Here is a 20,030-nt window from a genome sequence, read left to right on the forward strand (position 1 = left end):
ACAGGCGCCCGCCACCTCGCCCAGCTAGTTTTTGTATTTTTTAGTAGAGACAGGGTTTCACCGTGTTAGCCAGGATGGTCTCGATCTCCTGACCTCATGATCCGCCCGTCTCGGCCTCCCAAAGTACTGGGATTACAGACTTGAGCCACTGCGCCCGGCCGAGAATCTCTTGAACCTGGGAGGTTGAGGCTGCAGTGAGCCAAGATTATGCCACTGCCCTCCAACCTGGGTGACAGAATGAGACTCTGTCTCAAAAAGAAAAAAAAAGAAGCTGAACATACACCTGCCTTATGACCTAGCACTTCTAATTCTAAGTGTTTACCTACAGAAGTGAATACTTGCGTGCACAAGACTGGTAATAGAATTTTCATAGTACTTTCGTAAGAGGCAAAAACTGGAAACTGCCCAAATGTCCATCAGTAGTAAAATGAATAAATAAATTGTGGTATATCCATATTTCAAATGCATTGCTGAGTAAAAGCAGACAAGTATGTATGGTATGATTCCATTCATGTAAAGTCCCAAAATAAGCAAAAGCACTCTGTGGTGCTGGAAGTCAGGATGATGGTTATCCATGGCCAGGATGGTGTGGCCAACGAAAGTAGAAGAAGCAGTGGGTGGTTCTGGGGGCCTTGTTCCCAGGTGTGTACTCATTTGTGAAATGCATTGAATTGTACATTTATTTAACATGTGCTTTTCTGTATGTAAATAATACTTCAACAACAATTTAATAAATCTATAGTTATTTAAATGCTATTCCCAGATATTCTGATTTAACTGGTTTGAGACAGAGCTCAGGCATCTTTTGTTTTTTTTTTTTTAAAGGACTGCAGGCTGAGCACAGTGGCTCATGCCTGTAATCTCAGCACTTTGGAAGGCTGAGGTGGGAGAACTGCTTGAGGCCAGGAGTTCCAGACCAGCCTGGGCAACATAGCAACACCTTATCTCTATAAAAATAAAAAATAAAAAAAAAATAGCTGGGCATGGTGGCATACACCTGTAGTTTCAGCTACTTTGGGAGGCTTAGGCAGAGGATCACTTGAGCCCCAGGAAGTTGAGGCTGTGGTGAGCTGTGATTGCACCACTGTGTTCCAGTCTGGGCAACAGAGCAAGACTCCATCTCTTTAAAAAAAAAAAAAAAAAAAGCACTGCAGGTGATTCTAATATGCACCCAGCCGGCTACACTTTAGAGCTAAAAGGAGAGTGTCCTTTCCCCCTGAAGTAGGAGGTGAGCTGAGTGAGAGGTGAGGGTGGAGTGAGGAGACCTTGTCGGGGAGATCTGGAGCAGCCAGTGCGGGGAAGAGTCCCAGGTCCAGCCTACTGAGCTCCAGTTTGCAAAGTTCTATCCAGGACAGATGTCCACGAAGTTTCCTGTCCTTGGATGGCTATTTCCCTGGTTTCTGGGTTTGTACTGTCGGGGCCTGTTGCCATGATGTGTTTTTGTTTGGAAGAGAACAGTGTTGTTTTCAGGTCTCTGCTTGGAGCTCGCTGGGGCCGAGCGTCCTGGCTGGCTGCACAAGAGGGTGGAGCTGTTTTTGGCCTGGCCTTGAGAAGAGTTGGCAGGACCCACAGGGTCCACAAGAAGTCAGCTTGGGAGAGTGTGGTTACCTCCTTGGAGGAGTAGATGCCCAAGGGGACCACCCCACCCCAGCTGTGGGGAAGGCCCTGCCTGTGGCCACGCAGGCCCGCTGAGGTTTGTGCTTCAGCATCAGCCACAGGCTTGGCCACTGCCAGAGGCTTGGAAGAGTACTGGAGGGAGGTTTGCCCTGTGGTTAGGAAGGGCTGGGAAGTCTGGGGGAGTGTTGCCAGGGCATGGCCCGCCCAGGGGCGTGCAGCCCACTGGAGACAGGAGGGACCCAGCCTGTGCTTTCACCCAAATACCCTATCCTGCCCAGGCCCTTTATTCTTTCCTTGCGCCTCGTACCTCCCACCTGAGTTCCTCTTTGATCAGTCAACCACCCAGGGCTGAGCGCCTTGAGGTACCGCACCAGAGCTCCTGGAGGGAAGGGCCCTGCTGTGGGGGACCCCGTCAGCTCCTGTCCAGCCTCTCCCCTCCTTTCCTGCTGGGTGCATCATTCTCTGTGCTCCCTCAGTCTTACTGCCTTGCTTTTCCTCTCCTTCTCCCTTTTGGGGTGTTCTCTCTCTTTCCCTCTCTCTCCTTCATTCATTCAGCAAACACTGGGTGCTGGCTGTATGCTGGGGATACAGAGATGTACGGGACATGCCCTTGCTGGAGCTCAGAGTCAACGGGGGGACACAGATGTGTAAACAGACAAGCACACTCTGGTGTGGTAAGTGCTGGGGCAGCAGCCTGCAAGAAGCGACAGTGGACCACAGAAGAGGGAGTGAGCCCCTCTGCTGGGGCAAACCAGGGAAGGCTTCACAGAGGTGGTGACCATTTCACCTGGGGGCCTTTGAAAGATGACTGGGAACTCCCCATGTTATATAAAGTCATGAGAAGGGTAAGCAGGTAAGCGGCCAAAGCAAATGTAGTTGTGAAAGGGCTTGCTGTGGCATGGAAGTGAAGGGGCTGGGGCTGCACTGCAGGTGAGGGAATGACCGGGGTGAGTGGACAGCAGGAAGGTCTGGGGAGGTCACTGCAAGAAGTGACGTGAAGAAGGAGCATCAGCAGGAGAGTGGCAGGATCAGACCCGGGCCCTAGCTGGCCCTCTGGGCAGTGTGCATGTGGGAGAGAGGCAGGCAGTGTGTACCCGCACAGCTGGAGGCAGGTTCGGTCAGGGAGCTGTTGCCAGCATCTGGGAAAAGGATCGTGGACTGGGCTTGCGTGGTGTAGCAGGAATGAGAAAAGAGATGGTTTCATGGGTTATCTCGGGGGTTGGCGGGGAGGACTTGAGGGCTTGATTGGCTGTGGAGGTGGGGAGAAGAATGAGTGGAGTATTTTGGCCTGGGTAACTGTAGGGAGGATACAGCCTTTCACAGACACTGGATGCCAAGGAGGAAGCAGGCTTGGGGGACTGCTGCTGAGCTTACATGCATGGACGCACCTAGATGGCAGAGTGTGAAGCTTGGGAGGGTGTGGGTGTCAAGGTTACAGAGTTAGACTTGGGAGTGACGGCCTGGTGTGGGTATTTGGAGCCCCGGGGAGGTGTGCAGAGCAGAGTGCCTGTATCGGGTGCACCACGAGGCCCCTAGACTCCTGCGTACCTGGGCTCCCACTCACTGCCCTCTCCTCTCCTGTCCTGTCTCCCCATTCTTGACATCTCCCTGTGCTGGTGCCATTCTTGCCCTCTGGCAGCTTCTCAGGCTGAGGAGCTCCCTACCCACCTCATGATGCGAAAAGGGAGTATTTTTGCTGCCTGGGGCTGGAGAGCAGGCAGACACCTGCTGTGCCCCCTAGGGAGGGGCCTTCCTGCCTTCAGACCAGGCTCAGCTGGGGGAAGGGGCCTCATCAGAGGATTTCCAATCTTGTGTACGCCCTTTAATGTCAAAATACTGCCACTCTCCTGCTCCACACTTCTCCTAACAGAAATTAGAGTTTTTTGTGGCTTCTAGGACTCCTGACATGAACTCCACAGCTGGGGCGTGGGGACGGAACGGGACAGAGCGGGAGGAGATATGGTTCACGACCCACAGGGCATGAACACCAAGCGTGAGAAAAAGTCTGTGAGTAGAGTCTACAGTGGCTGCCCGCAGGGTGGGCGACCAGGCTGAGCCCTGTGCTCTTAAAGCCTCCTCCTTGGCCCTCTGGGTCGGGGCCCAGCTGGTCACTGGCTGTCCGCTGCCTGACTGGTTCTGCTGGTGCATGCTCAGTGACCACTCTGCCCTGTACTTCTTCAAGTGGCACTGCTCCCATTTCTTTATTTTCATTTGTCAAAATAAACACTACAGGGGAGAAGATACAACTATTTAGTGGAAAGTGAACTGAAGATTGTTTTGAGAGCACTGCAGGTTTACTCATTTTGGCCATAGGAAGGGTCTCTGAGCCAAGAGCATTATCAGCAGAGAGACAGGAGGAACTGGCTTCAATGGATAAACATAAAGGAGTGGCTTGTAACCATCCCCTTGATCACGTGTAAAGGAGTTGGCGTTTTTTTTTTTTAAGACAGAATTTCACTCTGGTTGCCTAGGCTGGACTGGAGTGCAATGGTGCCATCTCGGCTCATTGCAAGCTCTGCCTCCTGGGTTCAAGCGATTTTCCTGCCTCAGCCCCTTGAGTAGCTGAGATTACAGGTGCCCGCCACCATGCCCAGCTAATCTTTGTATTTTTAGTAGAGATGGGTTTTCACCATGTTGGCCAGACTGGTCTTGAACTCCTGACCTCGGGTGATCTGCCTGCCTCAGCCTCTCAAAGTGCGGGAAGCCTGCCTTCAGATCAGGCTCAGCCACCACGCCCAGCCAGGAGTTGGCTTTTAATTTAAAGAGACTTGAGAGTTGGCCCGACTTGGTGGCTGAGCCTGGTCTGAAGGCAGGAAAGCCCCTCCCCAGAGTTGTTGTGAGCGCCTGCTGCATGCTCAGCACTGGACTCGGGATTCAGTGAAGGACTAGGCAGAGTCTGTGCATCTCCAGGGGCTCACAGACTCTGAAACAGTGTGACAGACGCTGAGAGGAGACTTCCCATCAGGGTGCTGTGAGTGAGTATCTGAAGCAGAGACTCCTCACCTAGGCTGGGGGAGGGCTGAGGGAAAGCTTCTCTCCCTGAGAAAGTCACATTTGAACCTAAGGATGTATTTGGTTTAGAATCTATGCAAAGACATGATTATCTATGCAAGATTAGATAATCCATGCAAGATTATAATTATACCAGTTTCTAAGGCTCAGCTTCCTTTTCTCTAGGAACCCCACTGTGAGTATTTCAGATCTGTGCATCCTCTGAGCTCCTGCTGTCCTGAGAACTTGAGTCACACTCTCAAGCAACAGGCTCCGTGCCTCTGAAAGCACTGTCTAAGCTCCTTCCTATTGTCATCCCATTCTATCCCTCGTCCATCCTTCAGGCTGGAGTGCAGGTTCTTTAGAGCTGAGCCTACAGGACTTTTCCCTGGCGGCCCCATGGATTGACTGCCAGGCTCACGCTGTAACGGCTCAGTGGTCTGACTTGTATATGCTGCTCCTCCAAGGACTGTCCTGTGAGAGGACTTAGACCAAGTGAGAAACATACATGGAAGAAATAGATGGAATCTACCACACAGTAATTACACACAGACACAGCAGAAATACCACAGACAAAAGAGAAATGACAAATTGGGGAAAATATCACAAAAATGATAAACTAAGGATTAACATTCTCAATAAAGAATTTACAGGTTGGACATGGTGGCTCATGCCTGTAATCCCAGCACTTTGGGAGGCCAAGGCAGGTGCATCACCTGAGATCAGGAGTTCAAGACCAGACTGGCCAACATGGTGAAACCCCATCTCTACTAAAAAAAAAAAAAAATATATATATATATATACACACACACACACACACACACACACAGACATACACACACGCACACACACATACACATATATGTATACACACACACACACACACATATATAAATTAGCCAGATGTGGTGGCAGGCTCCTGTAATCCCAGCTACTCGGGAGACTGAGGCATGAGAATTGCTTGAACCTGGGAGATGGAGGTTGCAGTGAGCTGAGATCACGCCTTTGCACTCCAGCTTGAGTGTCAGAGCGAGACTCTGTCTCAAAAAAAAAAAAAGAAAGCTAGACATGGTGGCTCACACCTGTAATCCTAGCACTTTGGGAAGCTGAGGTGGGATGACTGAGCTTAGGAGTTTAGGACCAGTCTGGACAACACAGTGAGACCCCCCCTACAAAAAAATGAAAAACAGCCCGGCGTGGTGGTGGAGGCCTGTAGTCCCAACTACTTGGGACGCTGAGGTGGGAGGATCACTTGAGGTCTGGAGGTTGAGGCTGCAGTGAGCCAAGATTGCGCCACTGTACTCTAGCCTGGGCGACAGAGTGAAACCCTGTCTCAAAAAAAAAAAAAGGCTGGACACGGTGGCTCATGCCTGTAATCCCAGCACTCCGGGAGGCCAAGGCAGGGGGATTACAAGGTCAGGAGTTCAAGAGTAGCCTGGCCAATACGGTGAAACCCTGTCTCTACTAAAAAATACAAAATTAGTTGGGTGCAGTGACACACGCCTGTAGTCCCAGCTACTTGGGAGGCTGAGGCAGGAGAATCACTGGAACCCAGGAGGCGGAGGTTGCAGTGAGCCGAGATCCCGCCACTGGACTCCAGCCTAGGCGACAGCAAGACACCATATCAAAAAAAAAAAAAAAGAAAAAAGCCAGTAAAAATTTATACAAATGAAGAAAGAACTTCAAACGAAGAAAGAATTTCACCTGTGAATTGTCTATAAGACAATGAAATTCCAGTGGTTAATAATAATTTGGAAAAAAGTGTTCAACCTACCAGTAAGCAGAAATACAAATGAAGACAACGTATTTTCACCTATCAGATTTGCAAAGGTGAGTGAGAGACAATATCCAGAGAAGGGCCTGAATATCGGGAAACAGGCATGCTCATATCGTGCTGATGCCTGGGTTAACTGGAATAGCATCTGTTCATTCTTTCTTTTTTTTTTTTTTGAGATGGAGTCTCGCTCTATAGCCCAGGCTGGAGTGTAGTAGCGCCATCTTGGCTCACCGCAACCTCCGCCTCCTGGGTTCAAGCAATTCTCTGTCTCGGCCTCCTGAGTAGCTGGGATCACAGACGCCCACCACCACAACTGGCTAATTTTTTTGTATTTTTAGTAGAGACAGGATTTCACTATCTTGGCCAGGCTGGTCTTGAACTCCTGACCTTGTGATCCGCCTGCCTCAGCTTCCCAAAGTGCTGGGATTACAGGCGTGAGCCACCACGCCCGGCCTGCATCTGTTCATTCTCAATCCACTAATTTCACTTCTGAGAATCTATCCTAGGAATGGACAGTGAGTGACATGGGAAATTTCTCACGAAATCAGGTTAAGCCACAGAAGTAGGGTACACAAATTATAGATTATATAACCATTTATATAGGTTATATGTTTATCATACATTTTTTCTTTGGGTGATTTTTGGGGAATCTTTCTTATAGGTGATTTTGATCTTATATTTTTCATATTTTCTATAATGAACTTTAAAAATCAAGGGAAAAAAAAACCTCTGTGAAATGTGACATGATGGAACCAAGTAAATCCAGAAATCAACTTTGAGAGTCAAGTCTCTAACAAAATCTGTCACTTCACAAGATTGTTGTAGGTATATGTTGATATGTGTGGCAAAATCCTCTCTAAGGTTGAGGACAGAGGTAATCAGGCCACATGGCCATGGCTGGACTGATTTTGTGGGTGAGGTCACTGGCTGTTCACTGTAGTACCGGACACAGACTGTCCCTTGGCAGGACTCAGTTTCGTAATCTGTACAATGGTATGGTGGGAGGGGGTGAGGCTAAATCAGTCTCTGAGGGTCCTGGCAGATCTTAGGCTGATGCAATAAGTCTATTCTTGAAGAAGAGAACTTTGGCTGGCCTCAGTCACACAGCGGAGTGTGACTGAGCACTGAGATTTGTAGGTTCCAGGCTCCAGCTCCTAATCTGCTGTGGGACCACTGCACATGACCTTGTTACCTGTTCCTGACCACCATACTGCCCCAGTGTGGCCGTGTTTCTTGGCCATCCTCTCTCTCTTGGTCAGCCCCTGCGCCCACTCAGTTGGAGCTGGTTTGATGGCTCAGGCTTTATTGATGTGAAGCCTGGAGGAGTGTTTCTTTGGAGGAAGACAGGGTAACGATTCTTTGGAGCGTTTAGTGGAGGCAGGAACTCAAAGGCCATTGGAGAGCCCTACCTGCCCAGGGAGAGAGGATCTGTTCCCTCCCATGCTTTCTCTCAGGGACATTTTTGAGATGGTTTGGCTCTCATCACCAAGCTGTCCTGACTGTTGGAGGTGACTGAGGCCACTTCCTGGTATAAGACGGCTCCTCTCCTCCTGGCCACACCTGCAGGCTGACAGGCCTCCACCTCCCACACCTTCAGCGCATTAGCTCCTGAGCTTTGTTTGATAAGGCCTCCTGTGCTCAGCCTCCTTTCCTGGAACCTGATGGTTCACAGTCATGCTGCGCGGGTACTTTGGACACTTTTGTTCTTGGCATAAGCAAGTCTCAGGGTCCTCCCTCTCAGTGTGCCTCCTCAAGGGTGGGGCTAGAGGCCTCACTCAGCCTGGCCTACGAGCTGCCTGGCACTGGAGATGAGGTAGATAGGTTGATTTTCCTCCCAGCCCAGGCATAAGCAGAACTTCTGGCTTTTGGGAAACATGCTATGTGAGACCCTCAACTCCATCAGCCATCCCAGAAACTCTGCCTGCGCCGCTCTGAACTGTGACATCTTCAGTGTCACCCTCAATACCAGGGCCAGTCTTGGGTGGGGGACAGAGGCAGCGGCCCTGGGCATGGTGGGGCTGGTGGGGAAAGGTGTCCTCATGAAGCCCCCTTCCTGATGTGGGCCTGTTTTTCCCTAGCAACCAACAAATGCACGGAAAGACAGCTTCTCTGAACAGTGCTGTGCCCTGCAAAGAGAAACCAGACAGAGTTGAGGAGCCCCCGGACTACAGGTGAGGACCCCTTTCCCAGTCGGAGATACACACAGACTTGGGGGTGGGAAGCCCTCAGGAGGTGACCTGTTTGTAAGAAGACCTCAAGGCTGAGCCGGGCCCCTTTGCAGGTTTGTGAGGTCAGGCACAGGCTGCCCCAGGCTTCTTCCTCCCGCCCCTCAGGCCTGTCCCAGTGCACTGGGACCTAGCAGAGTCCATGCTTCTCGGGTTTCCAGCCTCCTCCCTGCTCACCTGTGCCCTGGGCCAACCCAGACAAGGCAAAGGTTTACCTTTTTTCTCAGTGCCATCCCCCTCTCCCAGTGTGGTAGCCTCAGTCAGGTCAGGTGAGTCTGTGCCAAGCTTCCCGCAGCAGAGCTCAGGCCACAGTGAGGAGGCGGCAGAGAGGGCAGTCCTGCTGGCATCATGGCCTGCGGCCAGGCCCTGGAGCTGTGAGTCTGACACCTTCACCTCACCCACACCCCAAACTGGTCCCTATTCCGTCACTGCCTGCTCCCCTGCTTACCCCTTGGCCAGAGAAATGGGACAGGGTCTTTGACACCCAGGTGGGCAGCTCCTTAGCATCTCTGGGAGACTGGGCGCACCTCCTGGAGATGCTGCTCACTCGCATCGGGGAAGATGGGTCCTTGGCGACCCCTCCCTGCCTCCCGCAGTGCCCTCCCCCAGGGATGAGCTGTATAGCTGTGTGCTCGCTGTACTTGTCATTTTGCTGTGTCCCCTAGAGAAGGGCCCTAGTCTCCAATCTCTGCCCCAAGCTTCTGGCTCAAGGCCAGGGCAGAATTGGCACTGAGTACGCATGGGCAGGACTGGGGTTCCTTGTCCCCAAAATGGAATGTCTCCTTTGCAGTCTGCACTGGCCAGAAGGCTTGAAGGAAGAGATAAAGAAGTGTGGCCGAGAAGGGGTAAGTCTGGAGGCTGACTTCTCACTATTCACCCAGGAAGGGGTCCTGGGCTGCCAGAATTCAGTGACTTTTGGCGCCTTGGCCACCAGGCCGGTCATCAGGAAATCAGGAGGCCTGAGTGGGTGTCCCCCTTTGCTAATACAAGCTGCCTGTCAGGACCAGCAGCACCAGGAGACAAGCTGTGCTTGGCACACAGCCCTCCATACTCACTGGCTGCTTACTAGCTGCCTAATGCTAAGTCCCCAGCATGGGCCGGGGGGCTGTGGCATTTCCTGTTGGCTTGAGCCCCTTTGGCGGTCTCACCTCCCAGGGCTTCTCAGACGCAGCCCGTGTGTTTGCAGATAACACTGAATAAATACAACCAGCAATACCACAAGCTGTTTAAGGATGTTCCCTTGGAGGAAGTGGTTCTCAAAGGTGAGCTGTCTCCCTGGTTTAGCTGGTTAGGCACCCAGAGTGCCTGGGGCCAGGGGCCTCTGCTCTGGAGCCTCCAAAGCATGACTTAGAAATGGGAACTGGCTGTCCTTTAGATGTGGACCACTCCCCCAGAATGTGAGAAGACTGGGCTGGTTTGGGACATAGCATTGCATTTTTGAAGGTTTTCTTGGGGAAACGTCAGGGCTTTGGAATCTTGTGTCTGTTCTGCTCTTACCGGTGACTTCTTCCCTGCTCTGGCCTCTCACTGAGCATGTGGGGGCATTTGCACAATCAAGGCCCTCAGGGCAGAGCAGAGCAGGGAAAGGTCAGGGATTCTGCCTGAGGTTGTGAGATTGCAGGCTTGGAGATCAGGGCAGGAACTTGCCTGGACCCTCTGGAGCATGGTTGGAGAAGGAAGAAACATCCAGCAGGCTGGTGGAGTGGAGGGGCAGTCAGGAGAAGGACCCTTCAGTGCTGGGGAATGGACTGTTTGGGGTTTGGGGTCTGTGGTGGGGAAGGGGGAGTCTGAGGAAGATGGGTCCTGAGGCTGGACTCTGGACTCCAGAGTGTGAGGATCCAGGTCCTGGGGCTTCCTGGGCTGACCTTGCTTATGGCCATTTTCTCTCCTGTGACATCCTAGTGTGCTCCTGTGCCCTCCAGAGGGACCTCCTTCTCCAGGGCCGGCTCTACATCTCCCCCAACTGGCTCTGCTTCCATGCTAGCCTCTTTGGCAGGGATATCAAGGTAGTAATGAGTGGTAAGGGCTGCCATGATCCTGTGAGGGGAGAGCCAGCCTCATGCCTCAAAGTCATGCCTATCTCTCTGCATGCTGGGCCCCTTGCTGATGAGCAGCTTCCAGGCATCCCATCCAGTGTCCAGGATAGTCCTGCCCCTTCTGAAACAGAGGCCCCAATGTGGACCCCACATCTGGCCTGAGCTGGCCTGAACAGTTCACAGCCAAATCATTCTGCCTCTGGGTATTTCAGAAATGCTTTGAGAATCAGAGCGGGATGTCACATTTGGGGGAGCCATAGTTGTGGCCAAGAAGTAGCCTATGGAGCTCCGTTACTAGAGTATGAGATTTGCCAGAGCCACCATCCTTGGCCTCCTGGATAACAGGGATCATACCTATGTGACAGCCAAGAGTGACACGTCCTGCCAAGGCTGGGGCAGGGTGGCAGGCACAACCGGAAGGGGATCCTGGATGAGAAGGTAGAAGGTTCAGACACTTCCCCACATGGGGCCAGGCTTCTCCATGTGGCCATGCTGGGCTCACAGCTGGGTCCCTATACAGGGAGCAAAGGGACCATGTCCTTGGGGATTAGTCCTGAGAGAAGCATCCCTCTCCCTATCAGGTGGTCATTCCTGTGGTGTCTGTGCAAATGATCAAAAAACACAAGATGGCACGGCTCCTTCCCAATGGACTGGCCATCACCACCAACACCAGCCAGAAGGTCAGTGCACTCGGCCGGTGCTTCCTTGTCAGTCTGCTGCTCCCAGCCCCAGCAGCCCATAGTCTGACTTGGGCACATTCCCAGGTCTTTATTTCACCCCACCCTGCAGCTCTCCAGTACGTATTTCAGGCCATACAACAAGTTGGAAGAGAAGCTCCTAGGCAGAGCTCCTATTGGCTCTCACGGTCTGATACTCCTGTGGGCCTGTGCCCAATCCAGGAGGGGGCTGGCTGGCACAGCAAGGGGTCTCATCTCACCCTATTGCTGTCTGTTTTCTTTCCATATCCCAGTATATCTTTGTGTCACTGCTTTCCCGGGACAGTGTGTATGACCTGCTGAGGAGAGTCTGCACCCACCTACAGGTATGGAGCTTGGGAGCAGGAAGGCCAGGGAGGTCTCTCAGGCCTGGATGCAGGTGGACAAGGGTGTTGGGGGAGGTTGCCCATCTCTCCAGCATAGGGAACGGGGCAGGGAGAGGGGAGTTAAAGGCTCAGGCTCAATGTACAAGACAGTACTTGGATTGTGCGTCTATGCTTGCAAGCATGTCTTTGAGGCCAGTGGGCCCCCGTGTGTCCCCATATACAGATGCCCCTTGTACATGGGCTTATGTCCCATAAACCCATCAAAAGTTGAAAATATCATAAGTCAAAAATGCACTTAATAGAGGTACACATGACCTACGGAACATCATACCTTAGCCTCACCTCAAACATCTCAGAATGCTTTCATTAGCCTAGAGCTGGGCAAAATCATCTCAGACAACGCCTGTTTTATAATATAACTTATTGAATCCTGCACTGAATGTGAAAAACAGAATGGCTGTATGGTCCCAGCACTTTGGGAGGCCGAGGCAGGTGGATTACCTGAGGTCAAGAGTTTGAGACCAGCCTGGCCAACATAGTGAAACGCTGTCTTTACTAAAAATACAAAAATTAGCCAGGTGTGGTGGCAGGCACCTGTAATCCCAGCTACTTGGGAGGCTGATGTAGGAGAATCACTTGAACCTGGGAGGAGGAGGTTGCAGTGAGCCGAGATTACGCCATTGCACTCCAGTCTGGGTGACAAGAGCAAGATTCCATCTCAAAAAATAACAAAAAACAAAAAACAAACAACAACCAGAATGGCTGTATAGGTACTTGAAGTACGGTTTCTACAGAAAGCGTATCACTTTTGTACCATCATGAAGTTGAAAAATCCTAAGTGGAACCATCGTAGGTCAGGGACCATCTGTATGTCCAGGCCCTCACTTGTGCTTCCTTAATGCACAGATAGGAACGCGTAGCTGCTTCCCAACATGCCCTGTGACTCTCTCTGGCCTATGGTGCGGAAGAGGGGAGGGGTGGGGCAGCAGGTGGGAAAGTAAGTTGCCTGGAGCTTGCCTCTCTGCTCCAGCATTAAATAGGGGGTCCCCTATAGACCCTGGGAGCTGGGCTTCACCTGACACAAAGGGGCTTATCTGGAGGTAAAGCTCTCTTGGAGAGAGCTGATGCTTCCTCCTGCCTGACCTTGCCTGTTCCAGATAGACGAGTGACTGCTTTCCCTTTCCTCCTCAGCCTTCCAGCAAGAAGAGTCTGAGTGTAAGAGAATTTCCAGGGAAACCTGAGTCTCTGGTGAGAGCTGAAGCTGGGAGCAAAGACTGCTGGACTAACAGTGCCTGGAGCTCTGAGGCTTCTGGGCCTCCTAGGGGGGGCCCACAATGCAAATGCAGAACTGGGGCACCAGGCTCAAGAGCCAGTGGCTATATTATGCCAGGGCATCTCCTAAACTTACTGCACCATAATGCAGACCCACCAGGACTTCAGCAGATAGGCTTTCTTTTTTCTTTTCTTTTTTTTTTTGCGACAGAGTCTTGCTATGTCACCCATGCTACAGTGCAGTGGCAACATCTCAGCTCACTGCAACCTCCACCTCCTGGGTTCAAGTGATTCTCCTGCCTCACCCTCCCAAGTAGCTGGGATTACAGGCACTTGCCATCACACCCAGCTAATTTTTATATTTTTAGTAGAGATGGGGTTTCACCATGTTGGCCAGGCTGATCTTGAACTCCTGGACTCAAGTGATCCACTGGCCTCCACCTCCCAAAGTGCTGGGATTATAGGCGTGAGCCACCGTGCCCGGCCGATAGGCTGATTTTCTGAGTAGAACAGAAGTCCAAGCCCCAAAACACTGGCCAGGTTGGGTTGCACACCTGTACAGATGCAGGGCCAGTGGCCCATCCTCTTTTCTTCAGCTGAGTCAAGAGGGCCTTCAAGGGGATAAAGATGTCCCTGGGAGCCAGGTGCAGTGGCTCACGCCTGTAATCCTAGCAATTTGGGAGGCCAAAACAGGAGGATGGCTTGAGCCCAGAAGTTCGAGACCAGCCTGGGCAGCATAGTAAGACCCTGTCTCAATAAAAATACAACAAATAGCAGAGCATGGTGGCATGTAGTCCCAGCTTCCCAGGAGGCTGAGATGGGAGGATCACTTGAGCCTGGGAGGTTGAGGCTGCAGTGAGCCAAGATCACAACACTGTCATCCAGCCTGGGCAACAGAGAGAGACCCTGTCAAAAAAAATAAGAGATGTCCCTAGGGCAGAACTCCAAAGACTATCCTTGTAGAACCCAGACTTATTTTAGATTTGCCAAAAGTCCAGAAGTTTCCTTTGGCAACTGGGGCCCTGGGTAGGCAGAGCTGAGTTTCTAGGGCAGGGAGGGGGTAGAAATGACCCTAGGGTGTTTGAAGACTCCTTCAGTAACTATTAGTGGTTAGCCAAGCATATGATATGCATAATACCATGTGCCGGATAGAAGGTGAAGTTCCCATTTTTGTGGATGGGGACCCTAAGTTCTTCCTGCTGAGGTTAGGGCTTGGGATAGAAGGAGCCAGAACTTATCCTACCTAAGACGTGTTGTGCTGAGCTTTCTTGGCCTCAGATCTGAGCATGTATCTGGGTTGCCTCACATCTAAGATCCCACTGTGGTTCTACACTAGCAGTGTTCAAGGACATCGTTTCCTGGCAGAATAGCTAGTCCCAGCAAGGGATTAGAGAGGAGAGGCATATGGTTGCTGTAGCAACTGCCCTCCCCACTTGTACCTGCTTCCATCCCTGGCTAGGCGTCTATATTTGGTAATATCTGGAGAAAACTCTGATAAACCTGGTGTGGGCTCCTTAGGGCAAGTGAGTTCCCAAGGGCCATGGTAAGATAGCTTCTCCTGTCTTACTGCAGGAAGTCCTCATCCCTGAGATGAAGTGGAGAAAGGTATGCCCTTCCTCCAGGTCCCTGTCTCTACCAGACAACATCCCTTGTATCCCTCCAGCATCTGTGGACTCCACAGACAGTTTCTTCCCCTCCAGGAAGCCTTCAAGGTCTGGTAAGTCCGGGGGGGCTTGTCCATGGCAACTACTTGCAAAGGCCAGACTTTCTGTCTTCCCAGTTCCATATAAAGGGCTCACCACAACCAGCAGGGCTTCTGAGAGCTGATTTTTTTTTTCTTTCTCCAAATCCATATAGAAAAATCAAGAACCCAAGTAGCTTCAGAAAACGGCGGGAAGTGGGCATGGCCCATGCCGGGCTGGGGTCCTGCCTGCCCTAAGAAGATGCCCAACTGCTCTCCCACTGCAAAGAATGCTGTCTATGAGGAGGATGAGCTGGAGGAGGAGCCCAGGAGCACTGCGGAGCTGACGCTCTGGGATTACCGGCTCCTCAAGGTTTTCTTTGTGCTGTAGGTGACTATACTGGGGAGGGGGACAGACCCACCTGCATGTCTAGGTGTTTGGAACAAGGGCCTTGGAGTCTGGGGAGTTCGCTATTCAGAACCGGCAGGAAGGTTCTGAGTCAAATTCAAGCTCTTGGGTAGTATTTGAAGGCCATGTGGCATGCCCTTCTGTAGCAAGAGAAAGGATCTCCAGTTTTTATTCTTGAAACCTTGTAATTTAGGGTTAAGACTATTTGGTGGAGAGGGGCAGGATATGGACATGTTGAAAAGAGGAAAAGCTGCATAGGATTTGGGAGAAGGCAGGCAAGGAAAATTGGAGAGAGGGAGGAAAAGCATGGCCTCTCCACTGCCCACCACTAGGGTAGCTTCTGGAACCCCTGACTTGTCTCTACCTCTGTCTAAGGACCAGTAGAGCAGTGAGCATCGTGGGAAGTGACATGAACAGCCAGCCCCTGCTTTCCCTCACCTTAGCTCATCAGCCTCCTCTGGTTCTGCTAGCCAGGTTTTGACCATCAACATCAGCACCTGCTGGGGGGAATGGGCCCAACGCCTAGGGGGTCATCATCATGGCCTCCCAGAGGAGGCACAGGAAGGACCACGGTGGCTAGTGAGAGGGAGGGTAGGATGACTGTTCTGGCTGTCTGGCCAGAGCTCCCTCCAGGGCTCAGCTGAAGGGCCCAGAGCTCTAGTTGGGCTGTGAGGACACTTCCATGGGGACAAGTCTCAAGACCCTTACATGGCCTCTGGGAAGAAAGATGCTGAGGCCTGAACTGGCTGCAGGACAAAGGGCTCTTTAATTCTTCCAACTGCAGGGGTAGCTTGGTTCCCACTATTTGTGGTGAACTTCCAGAAATGCTCTTTCTGTGGAAGAAATATTCAATTCCATATTGTCCCTTTCTCCAGGATCTGCTTCCTGGTCATGTCCTCATCCTATCTGGCGTTCCGTATTTCTCGGCTAGAGCAGCAGTTATGCACCTTGAGTTGGAACGGCCCAGTCCCTGGGCACAGGTGAGGCCTTTTCTCTTCCTAATACTTTTGATATTGAGGGTTAAGGACAGGGGCCAAGAACCTCAGGCCAGGCTGCCTGGCTGGACTTGGTCCTGTTTTGAGCTGGCTTCTGACCCTAAGCAAGGTTGGGCAGCGTGCAGGGTACATCGGTCCCACCCGGGCCCACTCTTGGGGGAAATAAAGTTATCACTGGCCCTTCTGCCCATGTCCGTCTGCCTTCTGGGCCCTTTCCTTGACGGGGACATCTTTCCTCTGTGCAGGTAACAGCCACTTGGCCTTTGTCCCCATTCCTTCTTCAAGAAGAATGTTCTGGGTGCTAAGTCTCCACCAGTGTGGTTTACAGTGCTGCTGTGCTAAGACTGCCTACGAAGGAAAACATTCCAGATCCCTCCTCCTCCCCGCAGCTCTTCTCCCCCCTCTATGAGAGATCTGAAGTACCTATTTACGAAGTAACTGGCTTCTACGATTTTGGACTCAAACAAAAGCCAGAGTTTTGGAACCAACTGAGGAATTCTGTACACAAAGCTTCAGCAACCACTTAAATGAGAAAAAAAAAAACAAACAAAAAACAAACTGGGTCCTTGGAAACAGTTCTGGCACACAGGCAGAACACTGGAGGCCACCTCAAGGGACAGAGGCCATGCTTTCATATTTGGAATGTGGCTCTGCCACACAGCTCACTCCCATGGTGAGGTCAGAGGTCAGAACACAAACCACCCATGTGGGCTCTGCTCTCTCCCAACACTCTGTGTTCCCACAGGGCTTCTCTGCGGGCAGCCAGGCACCTGTCAGGCTTGGGCAGGGGCCTGCTGAGAAGCCGTGAATGCAGATGGGAGGACTCACGGCCAGGATTCCAGCCAGAGATGAATTTCCATGCTCTGGGCCGGGGCTCTGTGCCGGCCCCTCATGAGGTGGCTGGCTGCATTACAGGGAGATGTTGTCTATGACGGGGATGGTGGCAGGGGCTGTGAAGAACAGAGGTACCCAAATGCTGTGTCCTCAGCTGTCACTTTCTGGTGAGACAGGTGGAACAAGGCCTTTGATCACTGAGGTCACAAACCTGGTACTGGGTTTTGCCCTTGTGTGTTCAAACATGTCTAAGGTATCCCAAGCCCTGGAAATAGGGAAGGGGAGGGTGGAGGCTTGCATCTGAGGTCTTGCTGTCTACTCCCTGCCTGCCTGCCCAGATCTCAGGCATGGCCAACAGCAGCCCATTTGGGGGCTTGTCTGGGCAGCTGCGTGTGATGGTGTTGAGCCTCACAGGGCAGAGGTCACTGTGTCACCCCTGTAGTCACTGGGTTGCAGGCCATGGAGGAGGGACCTCCACTCCATGGGGCCTATTCTCCATTAAGGTGGAAGTATCCACTGTGGGCCTGGAACAGTGCAGGAACCAGGCCAGGGGGTCTATCTCATACCTCTGGGGACAGGAGAGGTAGAGGATGAGGAGCTTGGACATGGTGGTGGTTTTGCCTTGGATATTCCTCTTCCTCTATCAAGGCCTTCTCTTCTTCTCTGTGCCCCACAACTCTGGCTTCATCACCCTGGGACTCCCATCTGCTAAGATAGTGGTTTTGGAGGTTCTGGAAGGGCCTTAGTGAGGAGGCCAGAAGTATCAGGGAAAGTTGCTGGTGATGGGGTGGGCAGTGTCAGAAACAGCCACTGTTTTCCCCTCTTCAGACACTGAGAGATTAATCAGGGAATGAAATCCAGGTGGAAATTATTTATTGTGGAGCAGACGACTGTCTGTCCTGTTTATGACAAACCCAAATGAGGACTGGAGGATCTACCAGTAAGTAGTCTCTTCATGCTCTCCCCATCCCAGTTTTTAGGATGAAACAGCCTGGCCTTTTGTGTTGCTTGCACCAAATCTGTATGTCTCAGGTGAAACTCACTGTTCCATGAACGGCCATCCTTTTTTTTTTTTTGGAAACAGCCCCTTTCACCTTTTCATCAGTCTTTTTTAGGAAAATAACCCTTCTTGCTTCAGCACTTCTCCCTGGTCCTTGCTGAAAGACAGAGATAAAAATCCATTCTCTGAGCCTTGCTAGGTTGTCAGAGGCCATGAGAGGTGCCAGTTATAGGTGGATGTGCCAAGATGCTGGCGAACTTGGTCTTCAGGTATACTCAGGCTCAGAAAGGGCAAGAGCCATGCTGCAGGGTAGGTGACTTTGGAGGTGCACTTGGGGCCCAGGGCTTTGAGTGGTGTGGGTGTGCCTGTCCCTCCAGATGGTGCTCTGTTTCTCCCTGTTGTCCCCCTACATGGTCCTCTGGGGCCACCGTGCCTTCTGCTGTGTGCATTTATAAACGATGTGTATTTTATATAGACCTGCTTGCATTGGCTAATGCTCCTCTAATTCCCTGAATTTGGTTCAACCACCCTTGGGCTGTTTTGCTATGGCCTTTGCCTTTGAAAATATTTTAAAATAAAAAACTTGATTTTCTAGTGTACGATGGTATGGAAAGTTCATTTTTATCCTCTGACTACTCACTACAGGTACTCTTACTGACATACTCAGCCCCCAGGAGACTGATGGAGCCCAAGTCATTCCTATAGTCCCAAGTACTCTGCAAATCTCAAAGGACTTTAGCTGAGCTGACTTATACTTCAGGCGTATGGCAAAGAGGGAGGATGGCCACAGCAAACCCCCACAGCCCTCTGCCTCTGTCGGGTGGACACTGGGAATACTTACCCATTTTCTCTGAGCAACTCCAAAGCAATGTCCCTGGCTCAAACAGGACTATGCTTCTGATTCAGGAATTAACGTATGGAGTTCAGAGCCAGAGGGCTCGTGCGGCCTTTTCTATGACCCAGAGTCTATGTAAGGAGGTAACATTCCAATGTGGGCCATATCACCTTTCTTCTTTCTCCCTGTGATGCCCCCTCTAGTAGTGATTCATTCATTCAATAAATATTATTGAGCCAAGACTACATGCCAGGTACTAAGCTGGGCACTGGAGCCATGAACATGGCAGGCATGTCTGTGTCCCATGGAACTTAACTTACATTCCATGTACAGGTAGATTCCAAGTAAATATGGAAACAAACAAGAGAATTGCAGATAGTGATTTTCAAGAAGAAACAGTGACATGATAAAGTGTGATGAACAGTGGTACAGAGGGAGATGGCTTTAGATGACATGGTTAAGAAAGTTCTCCAAAGTGACAAGCTGGTGCTTAAAGCATCAGCAGTCAGTCATGAGAGGAGCTGGGAACACATTCCTGGAAGAGGGATCGGCAACTGCAAAAGGTAGGAAAGGACATGTTTGTCTCTGAGGAGCAGACAGACTATCTGCATGTTAGTATCCTAGGATACTAAGTGGGAGAGTGACATGAAAAAAGGTTACAGAGGTCACCGCAAGAAAAAACCCGATCGAAAAATGAGCAAAAGGCTGGACCCAGTGGCTCATGCCTATAATCCCAACACTTTGGGAGGCTGAGGCAGGTGGATCGCTTTGAGCCCAGAAGTTCGAGACCAACCTGGCCAACATGGGGAAACCCCGTCTCTACTAAAAATACAAAAATCAGGCCAGGCGTGGTGGTCATGCCTGTAATCCCAGCAGTTTGGGAGGCCGAGGTGGGTTGATCACGAGGTCAGGAGTTCAAGACCAGCCTGACCAACATGGTGAAACCCCCGTCTCTACTAAAAACACAAAAATTAGCCGGGTGTGGTGGCGGGCGCCTGTAATCCCAGCTACTCAGGAGGCTGAGGCAGGAGAATTGCTTGAACACGGGAGGCAGAGGTTGCAGTGAGCCGAGATCGCGCCACTGCACTCCAGCCTGGGTGACAGAGCAAGACTCTGTCTCAAAAAAAAAAAAAAGTTAGCCAGGCATGGTGGTACGCACCTATAGTTCCAGCTACTCAGGGGCTGAGGTAGGAGGATAGCTTGAACCCAGGAGGTGGAGGTTGCAGTGAGCAGAGATCATGCCACTGCACTCCAACCTGGGTAACAGAGCAAGACCATCTTAAAAAAAAAAAAAAAAAAAAAAAAAAAAAAAAAAA

General features: G+C 51.3%; 2 protein-coding genes across 7 annotated transcripts in view; one reads left to right on the forward strand and one right to left on the reverse strand.

Annotated features, from left to right (window-relative positions):
• The window catches only part of GRAMD2A (GRAM domain containing 2A), a 36,492-nt gene extending 18,014 nt beyond the window's left edge, over positions 1 to 18,478 (forward strand). Inside the window, exons 2-12 of one of the 5 annotated variants that reach the window (XM_017895801.1) lie at positions 8,464 to 8,556; positions 9,401 to 9,455; positions 9,797 to 9,872; positions 10,513 to 10,616; positions 11,228 to 11,326; positions 11,617 to 11,688; positions 12,880 to 12,936; positions 14,533 to 14,677; positions 14,818 to 15,028; positions 15,926 to 16,030; positions 16,291 to 18,478. In XM_017895801.1, coding sequence (XP_017751290.1) covers positions 8,464 to 8,556; positions 9,401 to 9,455; positions 9,797 to 9,872; positions 10,513 to 10,616; positions 11,228 to 11,326; positions 11,617 to 11,688; positions 12,880 to 12,936; positions 14,533 to 14,677; positions 14,818 to 15,028; positions 15,926 to 16,030; positions 16,291 to 16,294 — 1,021 coding nt within the window. In that variant the 3' untranslated portion in view covers positions 16,295 to 18,478. The remainder of the gene's footprint in view (positions 1 to 8,463; positions 8,557 to 9,400; positions 9,456 to 9,796; positions 9,873 to 10,512; positions 10,617 to 11,227; positions 11,327 to 11,616; positions 11,689 to 12,879; positions 12,937 to 14,532; positions 14,678 to 14,817; positions 15,029 to 15,925; positions 16,031 to 16,290) is intronic. The other 4 variants (XM_017895800.1, XM_017895802.1, XM_017895803.1 and 1 more) reach the window with 4 other exon arrangements.
• The window catches only part of SENP8 (SUMO peptidase family member, NEDD8 specific), a 44,227-nt gene continuing 41,134 nt past the window's right edge, over positions 16,938 to 20,030 (reverse strand). For both annotated transcript variants that reach the window (XR_001889888.1, XR_001889889.1), the window contains exon 3: positions 16,938 to 18,036. The gene's annotated coding sequence lies outside the window, so the exon portion shown is untranslated. The remainder of the gene's footprint in view (positions 18,037 to 20,030) is intronic.

Source organism: Rhinopithecus bieti, unplaced genomic scaffold (assembly GCF_001698545.2).
Source record: "Rhinopithecus bieti isolate Rb0 unplaced genomic scaffold, ASM169854v2 scaffold_27022, whole genome shotgun sequence".
NCBI lineage: Eukaryota > Metazoa > Chordata > Mammalia > Primates > Cercopithecidae > Rhinopithecus > Rhinopithecus bieti.